The 25,382-nt window shown below is 57.0% G+C and overlaps 1 protein-coding gene across 3 annotated transcripts; it reads right to left on the bottom strand.

Moving 5' to 3' along the window:
• Positions 1–2,211: 2,211 nt before the first annotated feature.
• On the bottom strand, positions 2,212–21,321 carry SCARF2 (scavenger receptor class F member 2). Of its 3 annotated transcripts, none has more exons than XM_033075867.1 (12): positions 21,289–21,321; positions 16,118–16,176; positions 15,184–15,226; positions 14,507–14,608; positions 13,676–14,195; positions 13,363–13,581; positions 12,868–12,996; positions 10,451–10,554; positions 10,262–10,376; positions 8,743–8,864; positions 4,522–4,674; positions 2,212–4,203 (listed from the first exon to the last, which is right to left on the bottom strand). In XM_033075867.1, exons 5-12 carry the CDS (start codon positions 14,155–14,157, stop codon positions 2,999–3,001), a joined length of 2,529 nt encoding a protein of 842 aa, XP_032931758.1. In that variant the 5' UTR covers positions 14,158–14,195; positions 14,507–14,608; positions 15,184–15,226; positions 16,118–16,176; positions 21,289–21,321; the 3' UTR covers positions 2,212–2,998. The 3 variants fall into 3 exon arrangements, with proteins under 3 accessions (XP_032931758.1, XP_032931759.1, XP_032931760.1); XM_033075868.1 differs by lacking the exon at positions 21,289–21,321 and adding an exon at positions 18,385–21,128; XM_033075869.2 differs by lacking the exons at positions 16,118–16,176; positions 21,289–21,321 and having other exon boundaries at positions 15,184–16,095.
• Between the last annotated feature and the right edge of the window lie 4,061 nt (positions 21,322–25,382).

The raw sequence follows: 25,382 nt of genomic DNA, 5'->3' as shown, positions 1-25,382 counted from the left end.
TGGATCCAGCCCCTGTCCCTGCCCAGACCCCCCAGCAATCCCACCCTGCCCATCCCTGGCAGCGCTGTCCAAACGCTCCTGGAGCTCTGGCAGCCTGGGGGCCGTGCCCATTCCCTGGGGAGCCTGGGCAGTGCCAGCACCCTCTGGGGGAGGGAAGAACGTTTCCCTGAGCTCCAGCCTGAGCCTGGGCAGTGCCAGCACCCTCTGGGGGAGGGAAGAACCTTTCCCTGAGCTCCAGCCTGAGCCTGGGCAGTGCCAGCACCCTTTGGGGGAAGAACCCTTCCCTGTTAATCAGCTTAAATCTCCCCTAACATGGCTTCATGATGAAGTTAAACCCTTCTTGATGGTGCTGGATGATGTGATTTGGTAAAACAGTCACTAGCTGAAGCTTAGAAGATTCAGGTTGAATCCTGAATAAAATTCCTCCCCAGGAGTGACCCTGGAACAGTCAAAGGGAGCCTGGGCATCTCCACCTTTGGAGAATCCCAAGAGTTCACCTGATATGATGGTTGGGCTGGATCCTCTGGTGACCTGCCTGCTGTATGTGACATGGGATTTTTGCATTTATCCATAGGCTGCTCACTTGCAGGCTCTCTGCTGGCTGGCTGGCACTGTGATCAGAGCCCAAGGATGGGCTTAGGCCTGGGTGATCCTCTGCTGTCCCAGGACAGCCTGGGGACCAGGGAGAGTGCCCAACTTTCCAGAGGCACCAGCCCCAGCTTTGCTGCCTGCATGAGTGAGAAAGTGACCTGAGAGGAGGCTGGGGCAATTCCCAAATTCACCTTGCTGAGCCACCATCATGAGCATCACAGGTGGCTCCCCTGAGTGCCCTGACTTGAAGAGATGTGTGTAAGGACCATGTGGTGTCTGTGGCAAACCTTGCCTCTTAAATTGTATTTAGTTTTGCACTTTTACTGCCTGGATTCAACTTCTTTGCTTCTCTTTTACTAAACTATGAGTAGTTATTAATCTGAGTGCCTTGGAAGCCTCTTCAGTTCGTCCAATGACAGCCTCCATGGTGGAGAGAGGAGCTTGGATGCTATGCCAGGTCTCATAGATGCCCATTTTTCCCATAGTATCCCCATCTTTCTATTGATTTTCTCTGTTTTGTATCTGGTTACATTGAGCTTATTCATCCACTCATTTTTCTGCACTGTCTGATGTTCCAGGACTAGTTTCAGCTGTATCTTCCCAATAAAACCTGAAGGAAGCAGAGGGAGAGTGTAGGAACTCTGAAAGATGACCAGAGCCTGTGAAACAATGCTGTGATGTCATTCTTCAGCTTTGTGTTATGTGATAATGCTTCTCCAGCCAGTGTCAGGTACTGTGCTGGCTCCAGCTACACAATGCTGAGCCATGCCCCTGGTGTGGGTCAGAGCCCCATCCCCTCCTGAGTGCTGTGCTGGGCTGGTTACAGTCCTGGTTCTGTGTGGTCTCATCCCATTCTGGTGCTCACCAGCTGCCTCCATCACCTCTAAGATTGCTGTGGTTGACCTTTTGGTCTAGTAGTCTTCTGGGACATCATCTTCCACGGTGGGAACAGCTCAGGATGGCTCAGTGGTTGGCACCAATGCTCCTGGCTCCCTTGGAAGCAGACAGCCCCAGTTCCAATGTCAGGGAGAGTCCTGCTTAGGAATCGTGGGCAGAAGCTGTGTGGGAGAAGCCTCAGCTTCTGGGCTGCCCGTGGGCTTGTTCCAGCCTTGTCCTCTGGCAGCATCATGCCTGAGGCTATGTGAAGACCCTAAATGCTGACAGGGTTGGCAGCCCCTGGGCAGGGAGTTAAAAAGCTGAGCTCAGAGCTCTGCACCCCCATGTCCCCTACATTTGTGTCCCAGCACCCTGAGGACCCAGGGGTGGGCTCTCTTTGCTCAGCGGCCAGAGATCTCTTGAACCTCAGGGTCTGACCCAGGCAACACTGAGGAGCATCTGACCATGGGACCGGTCAGCCATTGGGACAGTGCTGGATCCCGGGGTAGGAGAAACTCCTCATCTCCTCAGGGCTCATGTCTGATGCCTGATGAGCACATGTAACAGCAGCTCCAGTGGGGACCTGTGTCCCACCCTGTCCACAGCTTGTTACCATCTGCCTGTACTGCTGCAAGGTCATTCATCTCCCCACTGCATCCCACTCAGGACCAGGTAGCACTCAAGCAAGGCTGGGCATGTTGCCTGCCCACGGGAAGGCGAGGGCAGGGATAGATGGCACCCAGCTATGGAAGAAATACATTTTTATTAGGAAAGCGCTCTGCAGAGGTGCCAGGCTCTCTCATACCAAAGTAATCCCTCCAGCTCCACTGGATGGGATGCAGAAGCCCGAAGGGCGTCCAGCTCCATCCGTAAATAGTGCTTCCTCCTGGCCAGGAGCAGCGCCGCGGCGGAGGGGAGGGAGGGTGGCATCGGTCGAAACCAGCTCGACCCCACTCCGGCATCCACCGGCAGTGGAGAGCTGTGCCTGGAGGGCGCCGGGGCAGGGGAGCTGCTGCCAGCGATAGATGTGGGGCACATCTCTGGCACTGCCCTGGACACTGAGCAGCAGCTCTCTCCCTCTCCCGTGCTCCGCGACTCCGACAGACCGGAGCGGAGCGTGGGAAGCGAGCGGCTCGGTTACTGCAGAATATACCGTGGGCATGTCTAGTACAAGCGCTGCTTATGTGGTCGATAATACTGCTACAAAAAAAGTGGGTGGGGGGGATACGCCACACACGGAGCCCCTCAGGGTGGCGGCCGGGCCCGCTCCTTGCGGTCCCGCCCTGCGCGGAGAGGGAGGGAGAGCTGAGACCCGGGCAGAGAGCAGGAGCAGGGCACAGCTGAAGGGACCGGGTCCTAGGGCAGGGAAGACTAAGGCATAAAGGGCCATGAGTGAGGTGGAGGGGGATAAAGGGAGGATCAAGGCTCTTCCAGTGCCCCCAGCCCACTTCAGGCTCCCACGTTCGCTGGCTGTGCTGGCAAAAGTCCTTCCCGGTGTGCGGCCGGTGCGGGGCCGATGACCGGTTCCTGGTCACTGCACTGCCTGGGCAGGCACAGCAGCTGCCCTGGGCGGCTCCAGGCTCGCTTCCCGGCTCTTCTTCCTGGGAGGTTTCTTAATGGGGGTTTTCTTGGCTGTCTGGTCAGTAGGGAGAGCCTGATCCTGGCCGCTGCCGGCACCTGGCTTCTCCACCCACTTGGGCTCCCCGGCTGCCGTCTCGGCCGCCGCAGGGATCAGTTTTTGCAGATGGGGAGAGGTGGGCAGCAAGGGTTTGCTGGTCTTCTGGCCGCCGGCGGCCGCCGAGCGCTTGGCTTTCTGTGGAGGGGTGGGCTTCTCCCGCTGGGCACCGACCCCGTTCGCCCGGATGCCTCCGTCCCCCTTGTTGAGGCTCTGAGTCTTTTCCTTCAGTTGGGCGGCCAGCTCGGAGGCCAGCTGAGGATGCAGCGGCTCGGAGCGGGGTTTGCTGGTGCCGGGGCTACAAGGAGCATCCCTGGTGTCCCCGGCCCGCCTCTCCGGCTGGAAGGCGCCCATCTTTCGGAAGGCGTTCTGCACCGCCCCGTTGATGGTCTCCATCGGCTCCGAACCGGCTTTGCTCCTCTGCTTGGGCTTGGAGGGTGACTGGGGCTCCCCGCAGAGGCTGGATTTGCCCTCGGGGATGCCGGGTTCCTTCGGCTGCTTCTGCGCTTTCTCCTTGCCCCGGGCGCCGCCCTTCTCCTCCGCTCTGCCCTGCACATTGGCCGACGTCTCGCTCGGGCTCCTCTTCCTCCTGGCCAAGCTCTGGTCTTGCTCGGGGCTGCCGGACCGGGCGGCCACTTGCTCTGGGGACTGGCTGGGAGCCGGCAGGGAATTGGTCTGGCCAGAGTTGTACCTGCCGTGGATCCAAGAGACTTTGGGCTTCGTGGCCGGGTCTGGAGGACGGGGCTTGGTCCTTTCCGGGGATGGCGGTTTCTCGGGGCTGCGGGGCTCCGCAGTGGCATCCTCCTCCTCCTTGGACTGCTTGGAGAGACGGGCGACCCTGGCGTAGAGCGCGGCGCCGGCCGACCCCGAACCGCAGGAGGAGCGTTCGCTGTCCGAGGACTTGAGCAGGGGGGTCTCACTGCTGTCGGTCGGGAAGGCTCTGACAGAGCCCGTCTCCTTCAGGAATGTGTATTCGCCCGCTTCCTCCCCGCTGATCGGGGCCACCAGCTTGTCCCCGGGGCTGGCAGGTGTCCCTCTGTCCCTGTTGTCACCCATGCTCTCTGCGGGAAGAAAGCACAATGGTGTCGGGTGGGATGTACTTGAGGAGGGGAAATGACGGAGTCTCTCCTGCAGGACAGTGTCCTCCCAGTTAGACTCCCAGTCAGAGATCTCCTGGCTTTTAACCCTGGAGCAGCAGATGTTAGAGGAGGGAGCTCTGAAACTGTGTGGGAGGCATGACTGGAACCCACACTCCTTCCTGGGGCACAAGGAACCAGGGTGTCACGGTCCTCACCACGCAAGAGTGACACCTGTCCACTGAGCAGGCCCCTGGTATTGTCCCCGAAGTCCCCTGGAGATGCACCTTGTTCCCTGCTCACCTTCATGGGGGACACAGTACACGGGCCCCTCGTCTGTGGTGTCAAAGGAGGAGAAGGAGCCACGGGATGACCAGGATGGGGAAGGCTGCTCCACCACAGAGGGTGGCTCGATGAAGCTGCAGTTCAGGGTGTTTTCCAGGTCATGGTGGGCCACTGTGAGGACAAAGAACTGTTGTCAGTGCCTGTTCTGCTGAACCCCCCAGTCCCTGCTGCCAGCCAGGATGCTGCACAGCTCCCTCTGCCCAGTTTCCTGCTGGATGTCAGGGACAGAGACAGCATCCAATGCATGGGGACACCTCTCACTGCACAGTCCCACCAGATCCCTCAGGCAAGTGGCCAAAGAAGCCATCAACCAGCAGTGGTGGTGACCAGTATCCCCCATGCTTTGGGCTGTGGGCAGCAAAGTCTGTTCAAGCCTCACAGTTCCATCTATCCCCATCTCCAGTGGCACAGATTGAGGATGCACATGATGGAAGGACAAATCACCCAAACCCTGGGTCCCATGAGACGTGGTGAGTGTCCGAGTGGTCACCCATGAGCTGCACAACCTGGCACAGCCACTCTGCAGAGAGGGTCCTGGCACTGTGACTGTCCCCTTCCCAGGGAGAAAATTAGCTGCTGGCTTCAGTTCCACTAATTCCCACTTCAGCATCACTGACTGCATTTTCCTTTTCCATATGCTTTTGCACATGAATGCAGAAGGATGATCAAAGGAAGCCTGCAGCAAGGGGATGTACATTTTCCCAATTCTGCCACTTTTCAATCCCTTTGCTGGCTTCCTCCCTCCTGAAGCTGAGTAAGAGTATCCCTCCCTTCAGGCCCTGGCACTGCCCCTCTGCCAAGGGGCCACCCACTGAGAAGCCAAGAGGAAGAGAGAAACCATCAGAGGAAAAAGGGTGTTAGTAAAACCAAATAGACAAGATGAGCAGTTAAGAGTTGTCTGAGCTGGAGTGACTTTTTTTTCCCAGCTTGATATTTTAAGGCTTTTCTCTGGATAAGCCCAACACATCCTGAGGGGCTTCCCCAGGTGCCCATAGCTTCATCATCCTCCTTGGGTACCCACAGAACCGAGGCAGCAACCAGCTGGGAGGAGTGACCAACCCTCCCACAGAGCCATGCAGCAGCAGATGCACTTGTCCCCATCCCCTTCCACTGGCTTTTGTTCCCTGGAACAATGACAAGCTGCCTCCAAAGCAAGGCAGTCTTGCTTTGGATGAAGGGCTGCAAAAGGGTGGTGCCAAAGGATGCTGTGCAGTGCCCAGGCTCCCCAGGGAATGGGTATGGCCCCAAGACTGCCAGAGCTCCAGGAACATTTGGACAATGCTCCCAGGCACAGAGTGGGACTGTTGGGGTGTCTGTGAAGGGCCAGGAGTTGAACTGATGATCCCTGTGGGTCCCTCTTAGCTCAGGATATTCTTTGATTCTATGAAAACCCCATGCACAGAGAGGGTATTTCCAGGTACTTTTAACCTTTGAATGAACATCCCAACCCCAACTGCATCCCAGTCATACTGCAATTGCTTGCCTGGACTGTTTGATCCACACAGCACATCACTGATTTACAATAAAATAACTTGTAGTGTTATTGGGATGCCTACTGGAATGTTTATCCATTATTAGGGAATTTGGCTTCAGACATGTAGGGCTGTTAAAATGACAGCAGTGCTGCACACTTCCCCCTGAATACTTTGGCTTCATGGAGCAAGGAAAAAAAACCCAAGCAGATATATTTAAAGAGCAAATGGCCCAGAGAGGGGGAAGCAGCAGTTCCAACATGGCTTTCCTTGTAACAAAAACCAAAAAGAGAAAATTAAAAGCAGCTGTCTGGAAGCGGATGAAGGGAGATGCTTCCTGAGAGGAGGCGTGATGAGCAGCTGGTACTCATGGCCACGAGGCAACTCCGGGACTCCAGTGAGACCCAGGACACAGCCAGATTATAAAATGAGAATACGTACTGCACCTGGAAGCTTTGGGAAGCTTGGAGGCTCCATCATGGTTGCCAGGGATTTTTCTTCCCTGGCTGTTTGGGCTGAGACAAGTGTGGATGCTTCCCACATATCCCTACCTGTCATTGTTCCCCAAAATCTCCTGGAGCCACAGCATCAGGATGACAACCCCAGTCCTGCCTGTAGAGTGGCCAGTTGGTCTCAAGACCAAGATGAGGCAGAGAAGAGCAGCAGAGGAACCATGAGAGAGGGATGGTCACCTCCTGGCCACCCCCACCCATTCATCCCAAGCTCCCTGTGATCAGCATCACCCTTGGGGCTGGTTGAGCTTTGCTGCTTGGAGAGGACACATGGTGGGGTGCAGGGCTCAGGTTAGCCCTGGCATCTTCAGGATGACATAACCAAGACCCACACTGATACCACTGACACCTGACGAGCAAATCCCACATAGGAGTACCCAAACGCTGGCCCTATGGCTGCTGGTGTGAGCCCAGGGTGTGGCCCTGCAGGCTGTCAGCTCACGTGTGATCCCCGGGGAGATGCTGTGTATCCAAAGCTGGTGCTAAGGGTGGGGAGCAGCTTTTGAGGGAGGAACCTGAGGCTCCAGGCACCTGATGAGCTTCAGTGGGGCTTCAAGACCTGCAGTCCCACCTGGGAATGTTCTACCATGAGTAGGCTTGCGCTCACCAGTGTTTGAGCCCAGGGGAGAAAACCCACCTGGTGTCAGCAAACACATGGCCACTGTGGGCAGATCCAGACTGACCACTGCCCAGGCATCAGCCAGCACCAGTTTCACTGGGACATCCCCACAAGTCCTGAGCACCTCCAGCACTGACCTGACCCTTGGGATGGGGCACTTCAGCAACCCTGGGACACCCCTGCTGGGGCAGGACCAACGCAGGGAACAAAGGGCCTCTGCCAATGGATATTGGCTACTGTGGCTTCCACAGCAGCAGGTGTGGTCATGACGTGGCACTCTGATCACTGGGCATCAGGGATGCAGCTACTACAGGCAATGCAACAGGTCCCTGTCACCCTGGGGTCCCCAGGCCCCATGGGAACTGGAGGTACTGCCAGACCATGTCTCAGTGGGACTGGGAGCTGCTGGAACCCACATGGACTCTACTCTGCCAGATAACACAAGGCAAGCCCTGATCAGATGCCAGGGACAGCCTCAGCCCTGCTGGGACCCGACCCCATCCTGAGCACCCCCTCAGCCTTTCCCGGGGCTGCTGCTGCCCTCTGTACACAGTGTGGCTGGACTGGTGCCAGCTGCCTGCAGGCAGCCCCCCTGCCCTCACTGCACACAGGCACCCTCTGTCTTCCCCAAGCCCTTCCCTGGCCCCTTCCACAAACACAGCCTCTCTGATCCTCTGTTATCCTTGCAGCAGGAATGCTTCTCGGGCCCTGGCATACCCTGCTCTGGGCAGGGCTTTGCTGTGCCCCGACGCTGTGCATGGTGTGCAAGGGGTCATCTCTGTGTCCTGCTTGAGATGAGGGATTTAGCCTCATGCTGAGCCACTGTGTGCCAGGATGTGGCTGCTCTGGGGGTTCCACCAGCATGGCATGCCCAGGGAGGAGCTGGGCTCAGGAAGAGGACTGGGGATAAAATGCATCCCAGCACAGGGTGGGGATTGCTGCCTCCACACAAAGTTTAGTCAACGGGGCTGCAGCAGTTCCATCTGGGAAGAGGGGCAAGGAAAGTTCAGAGTGCAGGGGAGAGCATTCCCCAGCTGCTGGGATGCAGAGTGTCCCCAACAGCCCTGACAGTGCCAGATCAAGGACTTTACCAGGTGTCAGCAGCCCCCTATTTGCCAATTCTGTGCCTGGGCAGAGTGGGAAGCTCAACCCAAACCTTTGCCCCTCCATCTGCCACTCTGCTGCACATGGCAGGAGGGTGGGCATCTGCCCAGATTCTCTGGCTCCTGCGCTTACTTCAGGATCAAAAGCACTAACAAGGTATCTTGCTGAGTGACAGGGACCATTGCTCTCCAGGGGAGAGCAGAGCTCCAGAACCAGGTACAACATTTGCATCCTCACAAAGCAAATATGCTTGGAGATCCAGAAGCTGCAGACAGAAAGGGCTGAGCTCCTGAGAGCAAGGCAGCTCATACCAACCACAGAAATGCTCCCAGGGATCTGTGAATTCCTGGCACTGCCTTGCCATGTTCACCACCCTGCTTTGGGGCTGCAAAGGGTGCTGCGAGCCACACACATTGCCTTGACAGGAGTAAAACCTGTCTCTCTGCACCCTCCCCAAACCCCAGTGCCGTACCCATGACCTTGGGCAGCTTCTGGCGGCGTAGGGGGATGCGTGGGAGCTTCATCCCGATCCGACTGAACCGCCCACACAAACGTCTTGGAGGCTTCTTGGCTGCTGTTGGGTCCTGGCTGGAGCTGCAGAGAAGGTAATGGCACTATCAGAGGCACTGTTCTCCTCCTGTGGTGGAGACAGCTTTCATGGGCAACAGGGAGAGGCAGCAGCTCAGGGATGCTGCAAGTGGTGCAAGGAATTTTGGAGCGATAATGGGGTAGATGAAAAGCAGGGGTGTGCCCAGGCTGAAGGAGTTAAGGGCCCACAGTATCTGTTGCCAGCCCCAGACACCAGTTTGCACCACACCAGGATGTAGAGCAGTGCCAGAGAATGGTGGGAATGCTGAATCCAACCATGGCCATTGGCAGGGCAGCCTCACAATACTCACAATGCCTGGTCAAGACCCCAAATCTTAAAAAAAAATAAAATCATCCAACCCAAAGCCAAACATGTGACTTCTCTTTATTCGCTCTCTGGTTTTGAAGCCTCCTGGGGCCAGGTTTTCAAGCAATTCTCCACAGCTGCAGGAGTGATTGGCTTTGTGAGTTGACTCAAGGGAACCTGTGCCATGCTCACCACCCCCTGCAAGGGGCTGTGCTGGGACAGCACCACAGGTGACACTGCAATCTGGGGACACTGTGGTCTGGGCACCCTGGGAGAGAGGAAACTGTAGCCATTTCCCCTCTCCCTGTGCTGTTCATCACCTGATGGTTTGTGCTTCACCTGCAGGATAATTACCTGCAGCCACAGGCTCTCCAAGCCAGCTGTACCTGGCTGGGAGTGAGCTCACAGGGCTGCAAGGGGAGGCTTCTGGGAAATTCCTGTGCAGTGGCTGGTGGCACAAGTGGGTTTTCTCTACGTCTGGAGGAGCTCCAACAGCCCTCTCATCCTTTGCTGACTAGCACAAACCTTTCCCCCTGCCTTGGGTCTGTCCCAACTCCTACTTTCATGGTAGGATGTTACTTATGCTGCTAAAACGCTGTCAGCACCCTGATCTTGCTGGAAGAACCCACCCTCCCAGCACTGATCATCCACCCCCATGTGGGACAGTCCCCTGTCCCACAGGCCTCATCCCTTTGCCCAGGGGTTTGTTCTGAGGGTTTTGTCCGTGTAGTGATGCCCTTGCTGTGATTCAGCCCCTCCTCTGCAGATCAGGTCCAGACCCTAGAGACTGGGGGTGACACTTGGCAGGTCTCCATGATATAATGGACCACAAGAGAGAAAAAGAGTCAGGGAGAGCAGGAAGGGGTTTCCCTGGAATGGCTCACCCTGAGTACCTCCATCAGCCCTGATGATGCAGCAGGACCGCTCAGACCCAGGTACCCACACAGTGTCATGTGGGCAGCACAGCTCTGCCTCAGTTTCCCTGCAGAACCACTGTCCCAGCATGGCCTCTGCATCCCCCTGTCAACCCCAGAACCCACTGATCTTCCTTCTGCATTCCCAACCTGATGAGATCCCTCACGGCCCCGGCACTCACCCGCTGGCTTCGTCCTTGCGGTAGACACAGCAGCAGCAGAGCAGGGAGAGCAGGAGGATGAGCAGCAGTGCCAGGAGGGCCCCTGCCCCGATCACTCCCATCCTCTGGTTGGCCTCTGCAAGGCAGACCCGCAGCTCAGCCCAGGGCCAGCCCTGCGGCAGAGCCCAGCCCTTGGCCCCTGGCACTCACCCATGTGGCAGGCGCCTGTCAGGGGGTCACAGGCACCGTCGTGGCAGCTGCAGACATCAGCACAGTTGGCTCCGTAGCGTCCAGGAGGGCATGTCAGGTTACAGCTGGAGGGAAGGGCTGGATGAGAATGGTGCACCCCCTACCCCAGGCACAGCAGCGGGGACCACTTGGCTGCCACCTTCTCCCAACCCCTCCATGTTCCAGGGAGCACTCCTCCAGCTTGCTCTGACACAGCTACTCCACACCCTGGGGGAACCCATAATCCACAGGGATCAGGAGCCCATCACCCATGCAGTGGCTTTGCCCATTGCTCAGGGCATTCAGCCCAGCTGGATCTCAGACACTCTTACTGCTCTCTGCATGGGACTTCATCATTAGATACAGTAATTAGGAAAGGTCATTAAGCCAGCAGTCACATCTAAAGATACTCTGACACACAGGGATTCTAGGTCAGCTCAGTGGTGATGTGGCCACAGCACCCCAAGCCCAGACCCCCATCAAGCCAGGCAGAGCCACAGCGGCCATAAGCTGTGAAGGTGCCCAGATTGACCTTTTTTTTTGCCTCCAAGAAGGAAAAACAACAGAGCAGCCCTAAGACTGTCTAAGTTTGGTAATGCCTGGCGCAAAAACTCCACTGCTGTTAGAATGACTTCATGGAGATGGTGTCATGGAGATGATGGGGACACACATAAGTGGACACCAATCTACAAGTCTCAAGGGCTTGAGACCAACCCAACCTGCCACCCCAGCCGTGGGATAGGCACCACAGAGCAGGACCCAGCTGGAACTGGAAGATGTTGGCAGCACTACTGGGCACCAAACCCTCCTCCAGCTGCATCCCAGCTGGAGTGGCTGTAGCTGGAAGAAGCCGGTGGGCTGCAACCCAAACCCACTCCCCTGGGGACACAGCTGCCTCCAGCCCTCAGTGCTGTGCCCCAAGATGCTCAGCCCATTTCACACTCCAACAACTTGCACAGTGCCACCTTGGCAAAGCCTTGTTCCTGCTGTGTTCCTGTCATGTGCCAGTCGTGTGCCCATCACGTGCCTGCCAGGATGGGTGCGGAGCTTCTGCATCTGCTCTGCTGCACTGGGCAGCTAATGCAGCAGAACAGGAGCAAGGGATAGTTCCCCAGAAGGCAAACCTCTCACCTTACTACTTGGCCCCACATTTCTGCCCCAGGCTGAGATTTTGGGAGAGCAGAGGAGGGTGATTTTTTCCATAATAGTCCTGACACTTCCAGGAAATACAGGGAAGATAAAGCACTTTGTGCACACATAAATATTTTAGCAGCTGCTCCTTTAGCCTCCTTCTGACACAGAGATGAGAGGGCACACTGTATGGCAAGGACATTGCTTCTGCCTTCATTGCAGAAATCTCCTTTTTAGCAAAATCGTACCCTGCTGACAAACACACTGGTTTAGATATAGTGAGAAGGATCTGCCTGAGCACCTGGAACGTTCCTGAGCCTGCCTGACTGCATTGCCTGGCACAGCTCAGACCAAGGTTCCAGCACCAAGGCTGCATCCTGAGCATCCGCCATCCCCACCTTCCCAGTGCTGTGCCAGGGTCTCAGAACAGGTTAATCCACACTCTGGCACTGTGCTGACAGCATCACCACACCACCCCGAGGAACATTCAGACTCTCTCACCTCTGCCTGTGCTACCAAAGGTGGCCATGATGCCCAGCCAGGCATCCTGAACTGGTGCCAGTGACCAGCAACTGTTCCAGCACCACAAGCAGTTGGCAAATTGCCACAACACCCCCAAAATGCAATTGCTCCCTGTTTTCTTGCCCTGAGTGAAATGCTACGATGGGCAAGATGCCAGCTCCAAATCCCTGTCCTCGCTGTCACCCTCAGTTAATTGCTGGGAAAACCTGAGTACCACCCGGCAGGACCTGGAGGATCTACCTGCATGTCTCAGCTGGATGGAAAATGCTTTCCTCATCTTTTCAAGCAACATTTCAGTCCCATGCTGGGAAAAATTACCCGGGGATGTAAGGAGACCCTTGATGGCACTTGTATTCCTGGAGTGGGGGAAGGAGGAGGCCTGGGGAAGACCCCAGCTAGAGGCAGAGCCTTAAGCAGGAGTCTCTCATGGAGGCCACGTCTGTGAGGCTGTTTGCTATTCTGGGATGTGGCTTTCTCTCTGTTTTTGGATAGAAATTCCCCTCTGGACTTAAAAACCTCAACAAACCACCACTTTGTTGATTTGGTTTTGCCAAGCAGGCCTTTTCTAAAGCACAACACCCCTTGCTGCTCTGTGAGCTTGCCCTTCCCCCTCTGCTCACCAAATCACCCAAACTATTGCCCTTGAGCACTTCCAGTGCAGGAAATGTCTCAGCTGGTAACAGCATAGGACACAAGGGTATTTCAGCACCACCTGTACCCCAGGGTGCCCCCAGGGCCTCACTTACTACGTGCCATGGGAGCCAGGGTGGCAGAGGCACTGCCCAGTCTCAAAGTGGCACTGGCCATTGACGCAATCGCTGCAGACGAAGGCGCAGTTCTCCCCGTATGTCCCGTTCCGGCACTTGGTTTCACACCTGGGAGAGATGAGGGCAAGTGGCTGGAGCATCCATGGCACTTGGGGACCTCCAGTATCCCTCCACATGCACAGATGGGCTGTATATCACCATGGTGGCTTGTGGTTTCTGAAGGCAGGAGCAGGGTACAGGGATGGACGGAGCCCACAGACAGGGCCATGGAACTGCCTGTGAGACACCTGCCCTATGCCCCTTGGACCCCGGGTGCTTGCAGTGGGGCTCAGCTCTCAAGCTGGAATACTCTCCCTTAAACTCTAGTGCCCAGGATTGGATTCAGGGCTGCATAACCCTTCAATGATCCTGTTCCCTGGGAGAATCAGGGACACTGCTCTCCCAGAACCCAATGCTGCACCCAGCTGCACTCACCGGTCTCCGATCCAGCCTGGGTTGCAGTGGGAGCATTTGCCATTGATGTGATTGCAGGTGTGGCCATCCTTACAGGGGGGACAGAGCTTCTCGCAGCCCTCTCCGTAGAAGCCAGGTGAGCAGGGTTGGTCGCACTTGGTGCCGTTCCAGCCCGCCTCACACGTCAGGCAGCGCCCATCAGCCACAGTGCACGGCTGCAGGCTCTTGCACTGCCCACACCTGCAATGAGAGGAATGAACCCATCACACCTCAAATCCTCCTGCTGCCACCTCCCACTGGCTCTGGATCAGACCCAGCAGGGCTGGCCACTCACCGCCTCCTGCAGCCTTGGCCGTAGAAGCCGGCTGGGCACGGCTCGCGGCAGTACTTGCCCCGGTAGCCCGGCTCGCAGGTGCAGGTCCCGTCCACCTGGTTGCACTTGCCCTTGTAGCACTGGCAGTAGCGGTCGCAGCGAGGCCCGAAGGTCCTCTCCCGGCACTGGCAGCGCCCCGTGAACTGCTCGCAGGGCGAGTTGTTGCAGGAGCACTGGTTGTTGCAGCCACGGCCCCACCAGCCAGGCTGGCACAGGCAGTTGCCTGTCTGCTGGTCACACTGGGAGTTGTGGCTGCAATAGCAGGAGCTGGAGCACTGCGGGCCCCACCAGTTGGGCTCGCAGGTGCATTTGCCTGTCTTCTGGTCACACTTGCCATGCTTGCAGAGGCAGATGTTCTCGCACTTGGGGCCCCAGCGGTTGAGGTTGCAGGTGCACTGGCCCGTCACGTCCTCGCACTGCCCGTTGGGATGGCAGGTGCACATTTCCTTGCAGTCGGGACCCCAGAACTGTCGGGGACACTCTGTGGAGAGAGCCATCAGCCTCAGCACTGCCCACAGGGACATCCCCAAGGCAGGCACCAGTCGAGACCTGAAGTCCCAACAGCACCTCTTGACTACAGTCCTCCCTCTCCTTCCCCCCAGTGCACTGGATCTAAGAGGAGACTCCAGCAAGAGGACAATACCCTGGGAAACAGAGCCAGGTCAGGTGAAGGCAGAGCAAGAGCATTCACAGCTCCATCCCTGATGATCTGCTCTGGAAAGTCACCCCAGCATGAGCCAGGTCCACCCTGGTGAACCCCCTGAGGACACAAAGGCACCCGCCAGTACTCACTGGTGTCGCAGTTGGCACCAAAGTAGCCATGGCGGCAGCGGCACTCGCCGGGCCTGACGCATACCTCGTTCTCCTTGCAGGTGAAGTTCCCCTCACACACGGCTGGACAGATAGACAGACAGCAGGCATGAGTACCAGTGCTTGCTCCCTAAAGCTCCCCAGACCCCTCCAGAGCAGAAAAAGGACTGTGCAGTGACCCTCTGAGTGCTGCTGAGCTGTGGCACTGTGACCATCCTGGTAAGCAACTGCCTGGGCTGGATGGAACCCTTTGCAGAAAAATTCCATCAGCCTCCTATCACCCAACTCAGCTCCATCTCTGCCACCCAGACAGGGTGCCAGTCATCCTGGCCACCAGTCTCCTGCCATGTCCCTGCCAGAGGCTGCACCCAATGGTGCTGTCCCTTGCTCAGCTCTGCATTGCTAGAGGGGAGAAGGGATCATGGAGTGGAGTCATTGTGGGCACTGCCATCCTAACACTGCCTCTCCCACATGGCTACCTGCCCCCAAAGGCCACCAGCCCCTCTCCTGCTGAGGGGACCTCATGCTGAGGCCGATGCCTGGAGCCAGGCAAGCATAGCACGTGGGGTGGGCAGCACCTGCAGATCCCACACCACCCTGGACAAACTTCCTTAGGCACTGGGAGGGGGAGAGACAACCACCCATCCCAGCCACCTTACCTGGGAGTTGTTAGACCTACGGTGATGGATATTATAGAAACCCCTAAAACAGACAGATTACACAGGTTAGGAGCAGTGAGTCTAAAGGTTAGAGCAGGTTGGGGGGGAAGGAGATGGGAATAACTCTCTGCGGGACCATCCTCCCCCCATTGTCCTGGCAGATCCTGTCTTTCTCCCTTCCAAACCGGCCACACTCTGTTCCCAACACATGCAGCGAGCAGTTACAAGGCTCATGCACAGTGGGTTAGTTGGTTATGTGGGCTTTGGTTCCAGCTGCAAAGTGCCATCTCCAGCTCTCCGAGGGTATGGTGAGCCCTGTGGCCAGCCTGTGGCCAGCTCCCTGTGGGGGAACCCCAAAGTAACTGTCTTCATTGTGGTGGCAATGCAGGGAATGATGCTCCTAGGGTTTCATGCTGAGCATCCATGCTAGGCTCACTGTGGCCCCCAGTAAAGAGCTGTGACACCTTGCACGGCCCAAGTCCAAGCTCAGTGATCTTTGGCAGTGCTAGCAGCCTCTCCCCACTGAGACCATGTGCCTGGTCTGGGCAGCTTCAGTTTCACTGATGGCTCTGGCTCAGGTCCCCACACTGCTGCAGCATCTGTAAGGAATCTCAGTCCTATCCCTGCAGCTGCACCTTCACCCTGGGGGACACTTCACTGTCCCTTAAGATTCCAGGCAGCATCCCCGAGTCTTTAGACCCAGAGCTGGCTGGGTCACAGCTCTGTGACCCTGGACACTGGGGCTGAGCATCCATTCCATTCACATGGTGCTGGCTTAGTGCACTGCAGAGAGGCAGGACTCTGGCTGCAGGTCCCCAGGACATGGGGTCCCAGCCACAGGATGCATTAAGGTGACCCCTGACAGTGTTGGTGAGGCCAGGAGAGCTCAGTGAAGGATGGGCAGAGCCCAGTGAAGCAAAATCCTGGTGTTTACCTATTAAACACTCGCTTCCTTGTTGCCTCCATCCCAGGCAGCACACGAGAACCGAGGAGCTGTAGGGATAAAAAAAGCATCACAAATAGTTACAACCCTCAGAAAGTCCTAGTCCTTCCCAAAAACCCACAAGGAGCACCATGATGGTGAGAAGTCCTGCTGGAGGCCTCTACACTTCCGAAGGGGAAGGAGACCTCTTGGCTCCTCCTCCAGCACACAGTGAGTTAATGGATCTGCTGTGAGATCCCATGGATGCCCCACCAGCCATTAAGGTGATGCCAGGAGTAAGAACAGGACCAATTTTTCTCATTTATAAGGAGTGATGAAAAAGCAAAAGTCATGTTTGCAACCGCTAGAATAAAAAAAAAAAAAAAAAAAAAAAAAAAAAAAAAAGACTGGGAAAAAAGGGAAGGTTCTAAATGTCCCAGGGGAAAACATGACTTGAATCTCAGGCTTGATGCTTTGTGGCCTGAGGATGGAACCCCAAAGGCAGGTTGGAACCACCTAGCTGGAATAGTTGTAACATAAACAGCTCCCAGGTAATGTTCCTACGTACAAACAGAGGGGTGCCAACTGCAGGCAGTTGGAATGTGTCCCTGAGCTCTTGAGAGTCCTGGAGTGCCACCACTTCCATGGAGTACCAGGCACGGGAGCATCAGGCAGGATGTTTTTGGCACAAGCTTGAGCAGGATAGGGGCTTAGTCCCACTTAGAGGCTCAGACAGGCATGCTCAGCTCTCTGCTGGGAAGGGACATGGGGACACCTCACCTGCACTTTGTCAAAGAACCTCCCCAAACAAATGTTTGGGCGATCCTGATGCTGCAGGTGGGTGTGGGGAGTACACTCCCCATCACCCCACAAAAATCCCTGTTTGTGGACCCCTGCTCATCCCTGGAGCCACCCACTCATCCTCGGGGTAACCCACACTGCCTGGTCCCACAGACGAGGAAGCAGCGCTGGACAAACAGCCCAGATGGATGCTGCAGTCATGGAAAACTTCAGCCAGGCTGGTCCGGTGGCACAGCCTGGAATGCATTTGGCTTTTTCTTTTTTTTTCTTTCCTCTCTTTTCCTCTTTATATGTAACAAATGCAAAAGAGGAGGAGACAGTAAGGAAGTATTCGCTCAAAACCCAGTGCAGTCACAGGACCACGTCTGGCTGCCAGACCACCTCATCCTGGAGTTGGGAAGGGAGCTGCCAGCAGCCCTTGGCCAAAGTGGGGTCCAGGGGCTGCAGCTCCCACCCCAGCCCCTTGGTGGGCAGCATCTGCATGACCCAGCCAAGAGCACCATGTCCCCCTTTTTGTGGCGGACAGCAAAAAGTTGGAAAGGAGGCAGAAAAGAACCACAAAAATGATTCGAGGCCTGGAAAAAATGCCTTGCAGCTGGAGCCCAAAATAGCTCCATCTATGCAGCCTGTGGAAGCAGCTGCAAGATGCTGAGATGGCAGCAGCACAAACACCCCCCACGGGGACCCCAGGGCTCAGTGGGGGGCTCAGCTGCTGCTGAGCACGTGAGGGGATGCACGGGTTAATGGCAAAGGGGAGCCAACCACCAAATCACCTCCCCAAGGACTTGGAAGGCTGGAATCAAGGTCCTTCTCTGCAAGAGGCTTCAGGCTGTGTGCCCCAAAAAGCTTTGCCGGCTGTGGTGTGATACTCAAGCAGAGGTGGAGAAGGGTCCATGGTGCTCTTGCCCTCCCATGCATGCCCTCACTGTTGCACCTGGGGTTGCTTTCACCCTTTAGAAATTCAGTTTGGTGGCTTTTAGAATGAAACCATCACAGGTTTGCAACAGGAAAGCCTTTCACCCGGGAAACCTGCCTCTAACAGCCCAGCTGGCTCCGGAAACTGGCATCACGGGAAACATGGTAAAAAGTATCCTTTATGATGGTTGATGGTGGGAGCTGGGAGTTACTGCAACATGGCCGCAGGAGGGAAAAACTTTTGCCATGAGCTGGAGGAGGTGAGTGGCACCACGACCGCCTGCAGCTGGGACCCAGCCCACTGCCTCACAGGATTTGACTTATCTGTTCCCTAATAGCTAATCTCTCCTTCCCCGTGCCTGCTGATGGCCTCCCATGCCCTGCTCAGCCCCCACCTCATTTATCAGAAGCTTTGACAGCAAATAAACTTGGTACTGTGGCAAGGAGAGGTAGTCAGGATGCAGCACTGGGAAACCATTGCTTCCCGTGGGGTACATGGATGGGTCCCAGAGCACAGTCATCCCACAGAGGTTCAGTGCTGGCTGCAGGTCACCAGTGCTCACCAGGGTGTGCAACTAAAGGGTACTTCATGGTCTCAGCTTCTTGACAAAGGGCTTGCCTCCTGACCACTGGAAACGATAACTGGAAGTTGTGTTTAAAAGCTCGCTCCTGAACCACACTGCAGACATCCACTGTGCAAATACCTTATTTCCTTCAAAGCACTACAAATTCTGGGAAAAAAAAAAAAAACAATGAAAAGATGCCTCTGAGCTGTGGCCAGGGCTTGAGACCTCCGCTGATATGGAGGAAAAGGAGTGGGATATGGGCAGAGCTGGAGCTGTAACCTACAGGATGAGTCCTCCATGCCAGCCTTGCCCCTGGCCCATACCAATGTCCTGCTCATGCTGAGGACCACTAGGATCTCAGCTAACGATCCCAGGCTTTTCACAGAGGTAGAATATTTTTCTTGTGAATGAGTATGATACACTGCTCCCAAAAATCACTTTACCAATGGCTATAGAAACAACTCTGAAGCAGGAGGGGTGGTTTCTCAGTCAGACCAGCACAGCCTTCACTGAACAATGAAGAGCAGGCTCACATCCCTGGAAGCAGGAACAAGACTATGGGGCTCAGCTGGGAGCTGCTGCCTGTGGTCCCATGTGAGACCACCCAGGTCAACGTAGTGGTTGGAGCTGCAGAGGAGCCCTGCGGACACCCAGCATATCCCTGGTGCTCAGAAAACCATTGGCACCCTCCCCATCCCTGCTCTGCTGCTCCTTCAAAGCATCACCCCAGTGCTAATCTTTCTCTGTATCACCCACCACTTGGTGCCACCCAGCTGGTACAAAGTGCTCTTGGGACCACTGGGTCTCAGGCACTGGCAGTCCCCAGCTGCAGCTCCTGGACCCCAGCCTCAGGGTGCAGACAGACAGACAGACATCCCCAGAGTAGGCAGGAATAGGATCATGGACATAAATAGAAACCCTTAAGGCAGAGAAAGAAAATTAAAGACCAAAGATTGGAAAAGAGTGTTAGCAAGAGAGCAGGACAGGAACAAAGCAGTGCCCAGGCGGTCACCATGGCACCTTTGGTCATACTAATGGGAAACCAGTTATAAAAGAACTTCAAATTTAAGGACAAGTTGAATTTAGAACACAAAACCCCCAAGAGACTCAAATATGCCCTTTTAATCTGCCCTAAATTATTCCTTGAATTTCTACTTGGGAGCCAGGTCCCAAAAAGTTGCACAATCCTGAGCCTTCTGAAACCTGTGGTGGTATCTTCACAGGATGTCTGGATGGGCTTTGCAGAGCCAAGGGTCCGACAAGCTCCAACAGCCTTGGGTGGAGGACACTGGGACCTCCTCCCAAAGCCACCTCCAGTCCCACTGCCCCTGGCCCCTGGGCCTGCAGCACCAGGGCCTTGGGGCCACTGGGGTGGGTTTGCATGGTAACATATGAGGGGTCCTCCACACCCACTGTGCACAGCAATGATGAGGGTGGGTGCCAAGTGAGTGGGTGGAGAGGGAAGAAGAGTTTGCAGAAGGGTGAGGGATAGAAAATGATGCAAACATCATCTGAGCTTCCTAGGGACTGTCCCTGCCCCACTATCCTCAGCCCCTGGGCTGCCTTCAGGCCCCAGTCCTGCAGGAGGATGGATACAACCAATCTGTCCCACTCAACAGCCAGTGTCTCTTGATACCCCACCACAGCACCGCGGGTGGCACAGCGAGCGAGACGGAGCCCTGTGGTGCTGGTGCAGCACCTCCCCCACCTTCATCCAGTGGGGATGAGGGGCTCTTTCTGCACGGGGTAGAGCTCAGGTACATGGAACAGGGTACAAGAACAGGGCGGGGACACTACTCGAGTTCCCTCTGCCACCCCAAGATGCTGTGCAGGTCATGGGCTGCCGAGGAGAGACGTCTCCCTGTCAAGGAACAGCACCGGTGGGAGCTGCAGCCGCTCTGGCTCGTGAAATGCCTCCTTAGGAAACTCTGGCTGTAATTTGAGGAGGGGGCACCAGCGCCCTGTGGCCCTGCTGAATGGAGCCATTATGCGGCCCCTCTCGCTCGAAGCACATGTTTTCCTTGTGGACTCGTCTGACCTCACAGGCGAGATGTAAAGGTGCATTTATGGCCTGGGCCCCCCATCAAGCGCAGGGGATCCAGCTCTCCCAGGCGGGAGGCATCGACTGTGGGATCTCTTCCCTTTTGCTGGGGCCAGCCTGGCTCAGGAGCCTGGGCAGACCGAACCTGAGCGCTGCAGAGAAGCTCGGCTGAGGTGATGCTCTGCAAAGGGACCTGTGGGACACCGAGAGCACTGGGAACAGGGACAAGTCAGTGCCATCTCCTGAGACCCTGCCCCCAGCCAGGCAGGCAGGATATGACCCCCGGGACAGCTAGACAGTGCCAGCACCCACTTTCTGAAGCCAAACACGAGGGGCTGCCAACTCCACAATCCCCAGAAGCCTGGGGCAGCTTCACCATGATACCCAAAGCATCCTGTATCCCAATAGCCCAGGGTCAGGAGTCCAACCCAATTCCCGGCTCCCCAGCGCAGATCCTGCCCCAGGGATGCAGGATTCTTTTCCGTCCCTCTCCCGACTGCATCGCCAGAGACACCCAAACGCAGATCCCTCCAGCAGGACCGTCCCCGGGCATCCAGGACTGGCTCCGGAGTCATCCAGGACCGGTTCCCCGCAGCCGCCCGGGGATCAGGACCAGCCCCCACGTCCCTGGCCCCGCTCGGGCACAGCTCCTCACGCTCTCCCCGCCGTCGGCTCCCCCCGCCTCAGCCGCGCACATGACGAACTTTGTCTTGGAAGGCACCCAGCGCCGCGGCTGCCTGGGATGGGGGATGGACCGGCAAGCCCGTCCCGTCCCGTCCCGTCCCGTCCCGTGGTCCCGGCCCCGGCCCGGCGCTGGGGGTCCGGTCCCGCCCCGCACACCTGCCCGCCACCGCTCCTACCCGCCGGCCCTGCAGACGTTCCTGCCACGGGGGCTCAGCTCCTGGGCGGCTCCGCGGCTCAGCACCGGCAGCAGCAGCAGCAGCGGCAGCAGCGCGGCCCCGGCCCGGGCGAGGCGGGGCAGTCGCAGCCCATGGGCCGCCATCAGCGGCGGAGCGGCGGGGCCCAACCGGACCCGGCACAGCCCATCCAGGGCCGGGCGCTGCTCCCCCGCCCCGGCTCCGCCGCTCCCGGTCCCCGCCCGCCCCGGTCCCGGCCGGTCCCCGCTGCCGCTCGGCGGGCGGAAGCCGCGCTGCAATCGCTTCTCCGCCGCCTCCTCCGCGCCCCTCTCTGTAGCGGCGGGAGGGGCTCCGCCGCCAGCCAGGAAATTCCGCATTGGTTCCCCTGACGGCGGGCCAGGCTCCGGGGGCCGCTGCCGCCGCCGCCCCGGCCCCGGGCAGCGCCGCCCCGACGACCCCGAGAGGCTCTGCCGGCTGGGCAGCGCCGCCGAAATCGGGGAGGGTCTCCGAGGGGGAATGAGAGGATGCGGAGTCCTGGCTTCCAGCGCAGCCCGGGGGTCCAGCAGCTCCCGGGAGTCCTGGGAGTCCAGTGGCTCGGGGTGTGGATGGCCCGCGAGCCGGTAGCACCGGGGGTAGGCTGTCACGGCGGTTTGGAAGCTCCAGAGCCCCGACAGTCCCCAGCAGTCTGATAGCCCCCGGGGTCTGGCTGTCCCTGGATCCAGCAGCTCCACAGGTTCGACAGCCGTGGGTGTCCAAGAGCTGTGGGTTTTGACTGTCCCGGGGGTCTGGCAGTCCCAGGCTCTGGCCGTGTCTGGCATCCGGCAGCCCCAGATGCACAACAGCCCTGGGCTCTGTCTGGCTTGTGAGTCCAGTAGCTGCAGAGGTCCCACAGTCCTGGGTGCCCAAAGACCCGAGTCTGTCCTGGCAGTCTGGCAGCAAGCAGGAGCCTGAAAGCCCCAGTGTCCACCTGACCCAGGGAACCAGCAGCTCCAGATGACTGACAGCCCCAGGATCCAGCTTCCCCAAAGGTCTGGTGGCCTCAGGTAAGTGACAGCTCCAGTGTCCAGCTGTCCTGCAGGTCCAGGAGGTGCCAGATGTCAGTGATCTCCATGTGTCTGGCAGCCTGGACCAGTCTGTTGGGAGCCATGCAGGACCCGTGGGAGCCAAGTGGTGCCTGCAGCAGCAGAGCCAAGGACCCTGTACAGGCCCAGAAAGGCTTCAGAGCAGCCACTGGTGAACCCACAGGGGGAGACCCTGGCCACTTGCATGAGTCCCACCTCTAGCAGCCCTGTCAATAAACCTCCTCAGCCTGACAGTGCAGCAGCACTGAATGGGCCAGGGCTTCCTTGGGCACCCTTCTGTACCAGCTGGAGTTTCAGCTTAATGGTCAATGCAAGAGATGTGTCAAACTTCTCTGAGCTCCCAGGACATCTGATAACAGTGTGAGGGAAGTGTGGATGGGGACACCCTGGCCATCTCCCTTAAGGTGGTGCAAATGCAGTTGCACAGCTGCACGTGTCTCCTGAGGAATGCTGATGGCTTGCACGGAGCTGGGGAAGGTGAACAGACAGTGCATCTCCCAAAGAGCTGCCTTGGAGCGCCTCTGGAGATCTGTGGATGTGGAGCCCCTGTAGGAATGAGTTGGGCAGCAGCCTTCTGGAGAGGATCAGGGTGTTCTGAGCACCTTGGGATCCTTGCACCAGAGAGTAAAGACATTTGGTGGGTTCTCTCCATCTTCAGTGTTGGCAGCGGCTGATGTGCATGAAGGCTTCTCTCCTGCTTAGACAGGTGACTCCCAGTAGAAAGTCTCTGGTGGTCTTACCAGCTGGAATGTGACCACTGGGTAGTAATCCCTCTCTCCCCTCCTTTTTTCCCTGGCACATTCCACGTGTTTGGCAGTAGCAGTGGGAAGTAGCATCCCTTGCCCATCTCCCCCTGCCTCCACATCCCTGTTCCCCCTGCCCCATGCTGCTCACAGGCACAGGAATGTGAAGGCCATAGAGGCACAAATTGCTTCTTTGGGATTACTCAGCCTCAGGCTGAGTTCGGCATCCTACTGGAGAAAGTGGGATGGGGAGGGTCAGCTCCAAAGTTAGGCAGAAATTTGGGTTCGGTGGTATTCCCTCCTCTGGCAGCTGTGCCCACCTCGAGCTTTAGACTCACTCAGACTGTTTCCACAACTAGGATTCCTTTCCTATCCTGCTCTCTTCATCCCCATGCATTGTGCTGAGCAGCCCTTGTACTCTACTGTCCCAGCCACAATGAGCCAGGGCAGGATCACACTGCCTCACCTTCACTGTGCTGGTGCTTTGTGTGAGGATGTCAGCTTTCGTATGTTTTTTTGGCTTCCATAAACTTAACTTCTCTTTCTCTTGGTGAGCAGGTGATACATCTCGACTGCTCCGTTTCTACCCGTGTAACCCACAACAGGGCAGGGACTAGGCTGTAGCCAGGGAGATAAGCTGCTCCCTCAGAAGATGCTGCCAGCTGGCATAAGAGGCTGGAGAAGCTGAGGATGCTGTGGAGTAGAAGCGAAGGGAGATTTCACAGTGCTCTGGGCTGGCTTGTGCTGCACAGCCCACAGGTAGCACTCACCCCTCCCTGCTCTCCCACTGGTGCCAGCCAGGCTGTTGTCCATTCAGAGCCCATGCTTTCCATCACACCATTATTTACAGTTCCCATTTCAGACCCTGCCAGGTGCCTGTCTCCTGTCTTTCTGTGCTTTGGAAAACACCACAGAAGAAAGAAACCCCAATAGTATTTCTGAACACAAAACCAAGTAAAAAGATGCCATTTTGTCAATGGTTCCAAAAATCCCCATGGCTGCTTTGGTGGGCAAGACTGCACAGTGGAGCACAGGGGGAACCTACAGTGTGAGTTACTTGTCATCATATTCACTGTGCCCAGGCTTTCAGGCTGGTTGCTGCAAGGATATGGCTCTTTCCCATTCCAGCTCCCCCCAGCACAGGGTTCTACACACACGCTGCCTTTCCATGCCTCCTCTTCCTTCAGTACAAGCAGAAAACAGCAGCAAAAGCTAAAACTGAGCAGGGTGTGGAATGCCTGAGCTATGGGAGGGTTGATTGGGTCAGTGCAAGCAGAAATAAAAGTGGCAGTTGCTGTTTTGTGGCTGAGCATGGATACAGCTGTGCCAGGGGACAGTTAGGTAGGATATCAGGGAAAGGTTCTTCCCTCCCCCAGAGGGTGCTGGCACTGCCCAGGCTCAGGCTGGAGCTCAGGGAAAGGTTCTTCCCTCCCCCAGAGGGTGCTGGCACTGCCCAGGCTCCCCAGGGAATGGGCACGGCCCCGAGGCTGCCAGAGCTCCAGGAGCGTTTGGACAGCATTGCCAGGGATGGACAGGGTGGGATTGTTGGGGTGTCTGGGCAGGGCAAAGCTGGGCTGGTTGATCCTGTGGGTCCTTTCCAGCTGAGGACATTCTATGAAAGGTTGTGGTGAACCAGGGATTTGAGGTTTCAAGGACATCCTGTGCCTTGGGTGTTCAGAAGGCAGCACCTGCAGCCCTACACAGCCCCCGCAAACACGCGCACACAACACCACTGACGTAGGCTGCAAAGCCGTCCTGTCCTAGGAAGAGGGCTGGGGATGATCTGCTCTTTTTAGAGAGCCAAGAGGGGCTTCTTCTGCCTTACTACACAGATGCCTAAATGTCTTTGCGGATGCTCATAGTGGGTAACAGCTGCTCCTGCGTCAGCCAGCCCTGAGTGCAGCTGCAGCAGCAGATCTCAGCCCGTCATGCACCAGGGTACTCTGTGCCACTATCACAGCATCCTGCAGGGGGTGGAAGGCAGCCCAGGGCCTAGAACGTCTCCTATCTTCCCTTAAATTCCAGGAGCCTAGCTGCTGCCTGCACCAGTGTTGTTCTAGTCCCATGCTCCAGGCAAGGCTCCCTGCTCCCCTCCAGGATTGTTTTATTTTTAAGGCAGAAAAGTCTCAGCTAGAGAAAAGGCAGGAGATGAACAGCTCTGGAAAACCAAAACATCAGCCCTTTGGTATGAGGGGCTCGCCAAGTAGAGGGTCTGACCCAGGAAAAAAGGAGACACTGCCACAGCTCCAGGAAGGGAATTCCAGAGATGCCC

Source organism: Catharus ustulatus, chromosome 18, assembly GCF_009819885.2.
Source record: "Catharus ustulatus isolate bCatUst1 chromosome 18, bCatUst1.pri.v2, whole genome shotgun sequence".
Lineage (NCBI taxonomy): Eukaryota > Metazoa > Chordata > Aves > Passeriformes > Turdidae > Catharus > Catharus ustulatus.
This window is presented reverse-complemented; position numbering and strand designations above follow the sequence as displayed.

What these genes read in the sequence shown, in the direction of transcription:
- SCARF2 (XM_033075867.1), bottom strand. Translation starts at nt 14,157, where the DNA reads ATGTGCACCTGCCATCCCAACGGGCAGTGCGAGGACGTGACGGGCCAG. An exon ending in CCAGGCTGGATCGGAGACCG is followed by an intron (nt 12,997 to 13,362) that starts GTGAGTGCAGCT and finishes CATCTCTCCCAG; the next exon opens with GTGTGAAACCAAGTGCCGGA. An exon ending in GACAGGCGCCTGCCACATGG is followed by an intron (nt 10,377 to 10,450) that starts GTGAGTGCCAGG and finishes TCTGCCTTGCAG; the next exon opens with AGGCCAACCAGAGGATGGGA.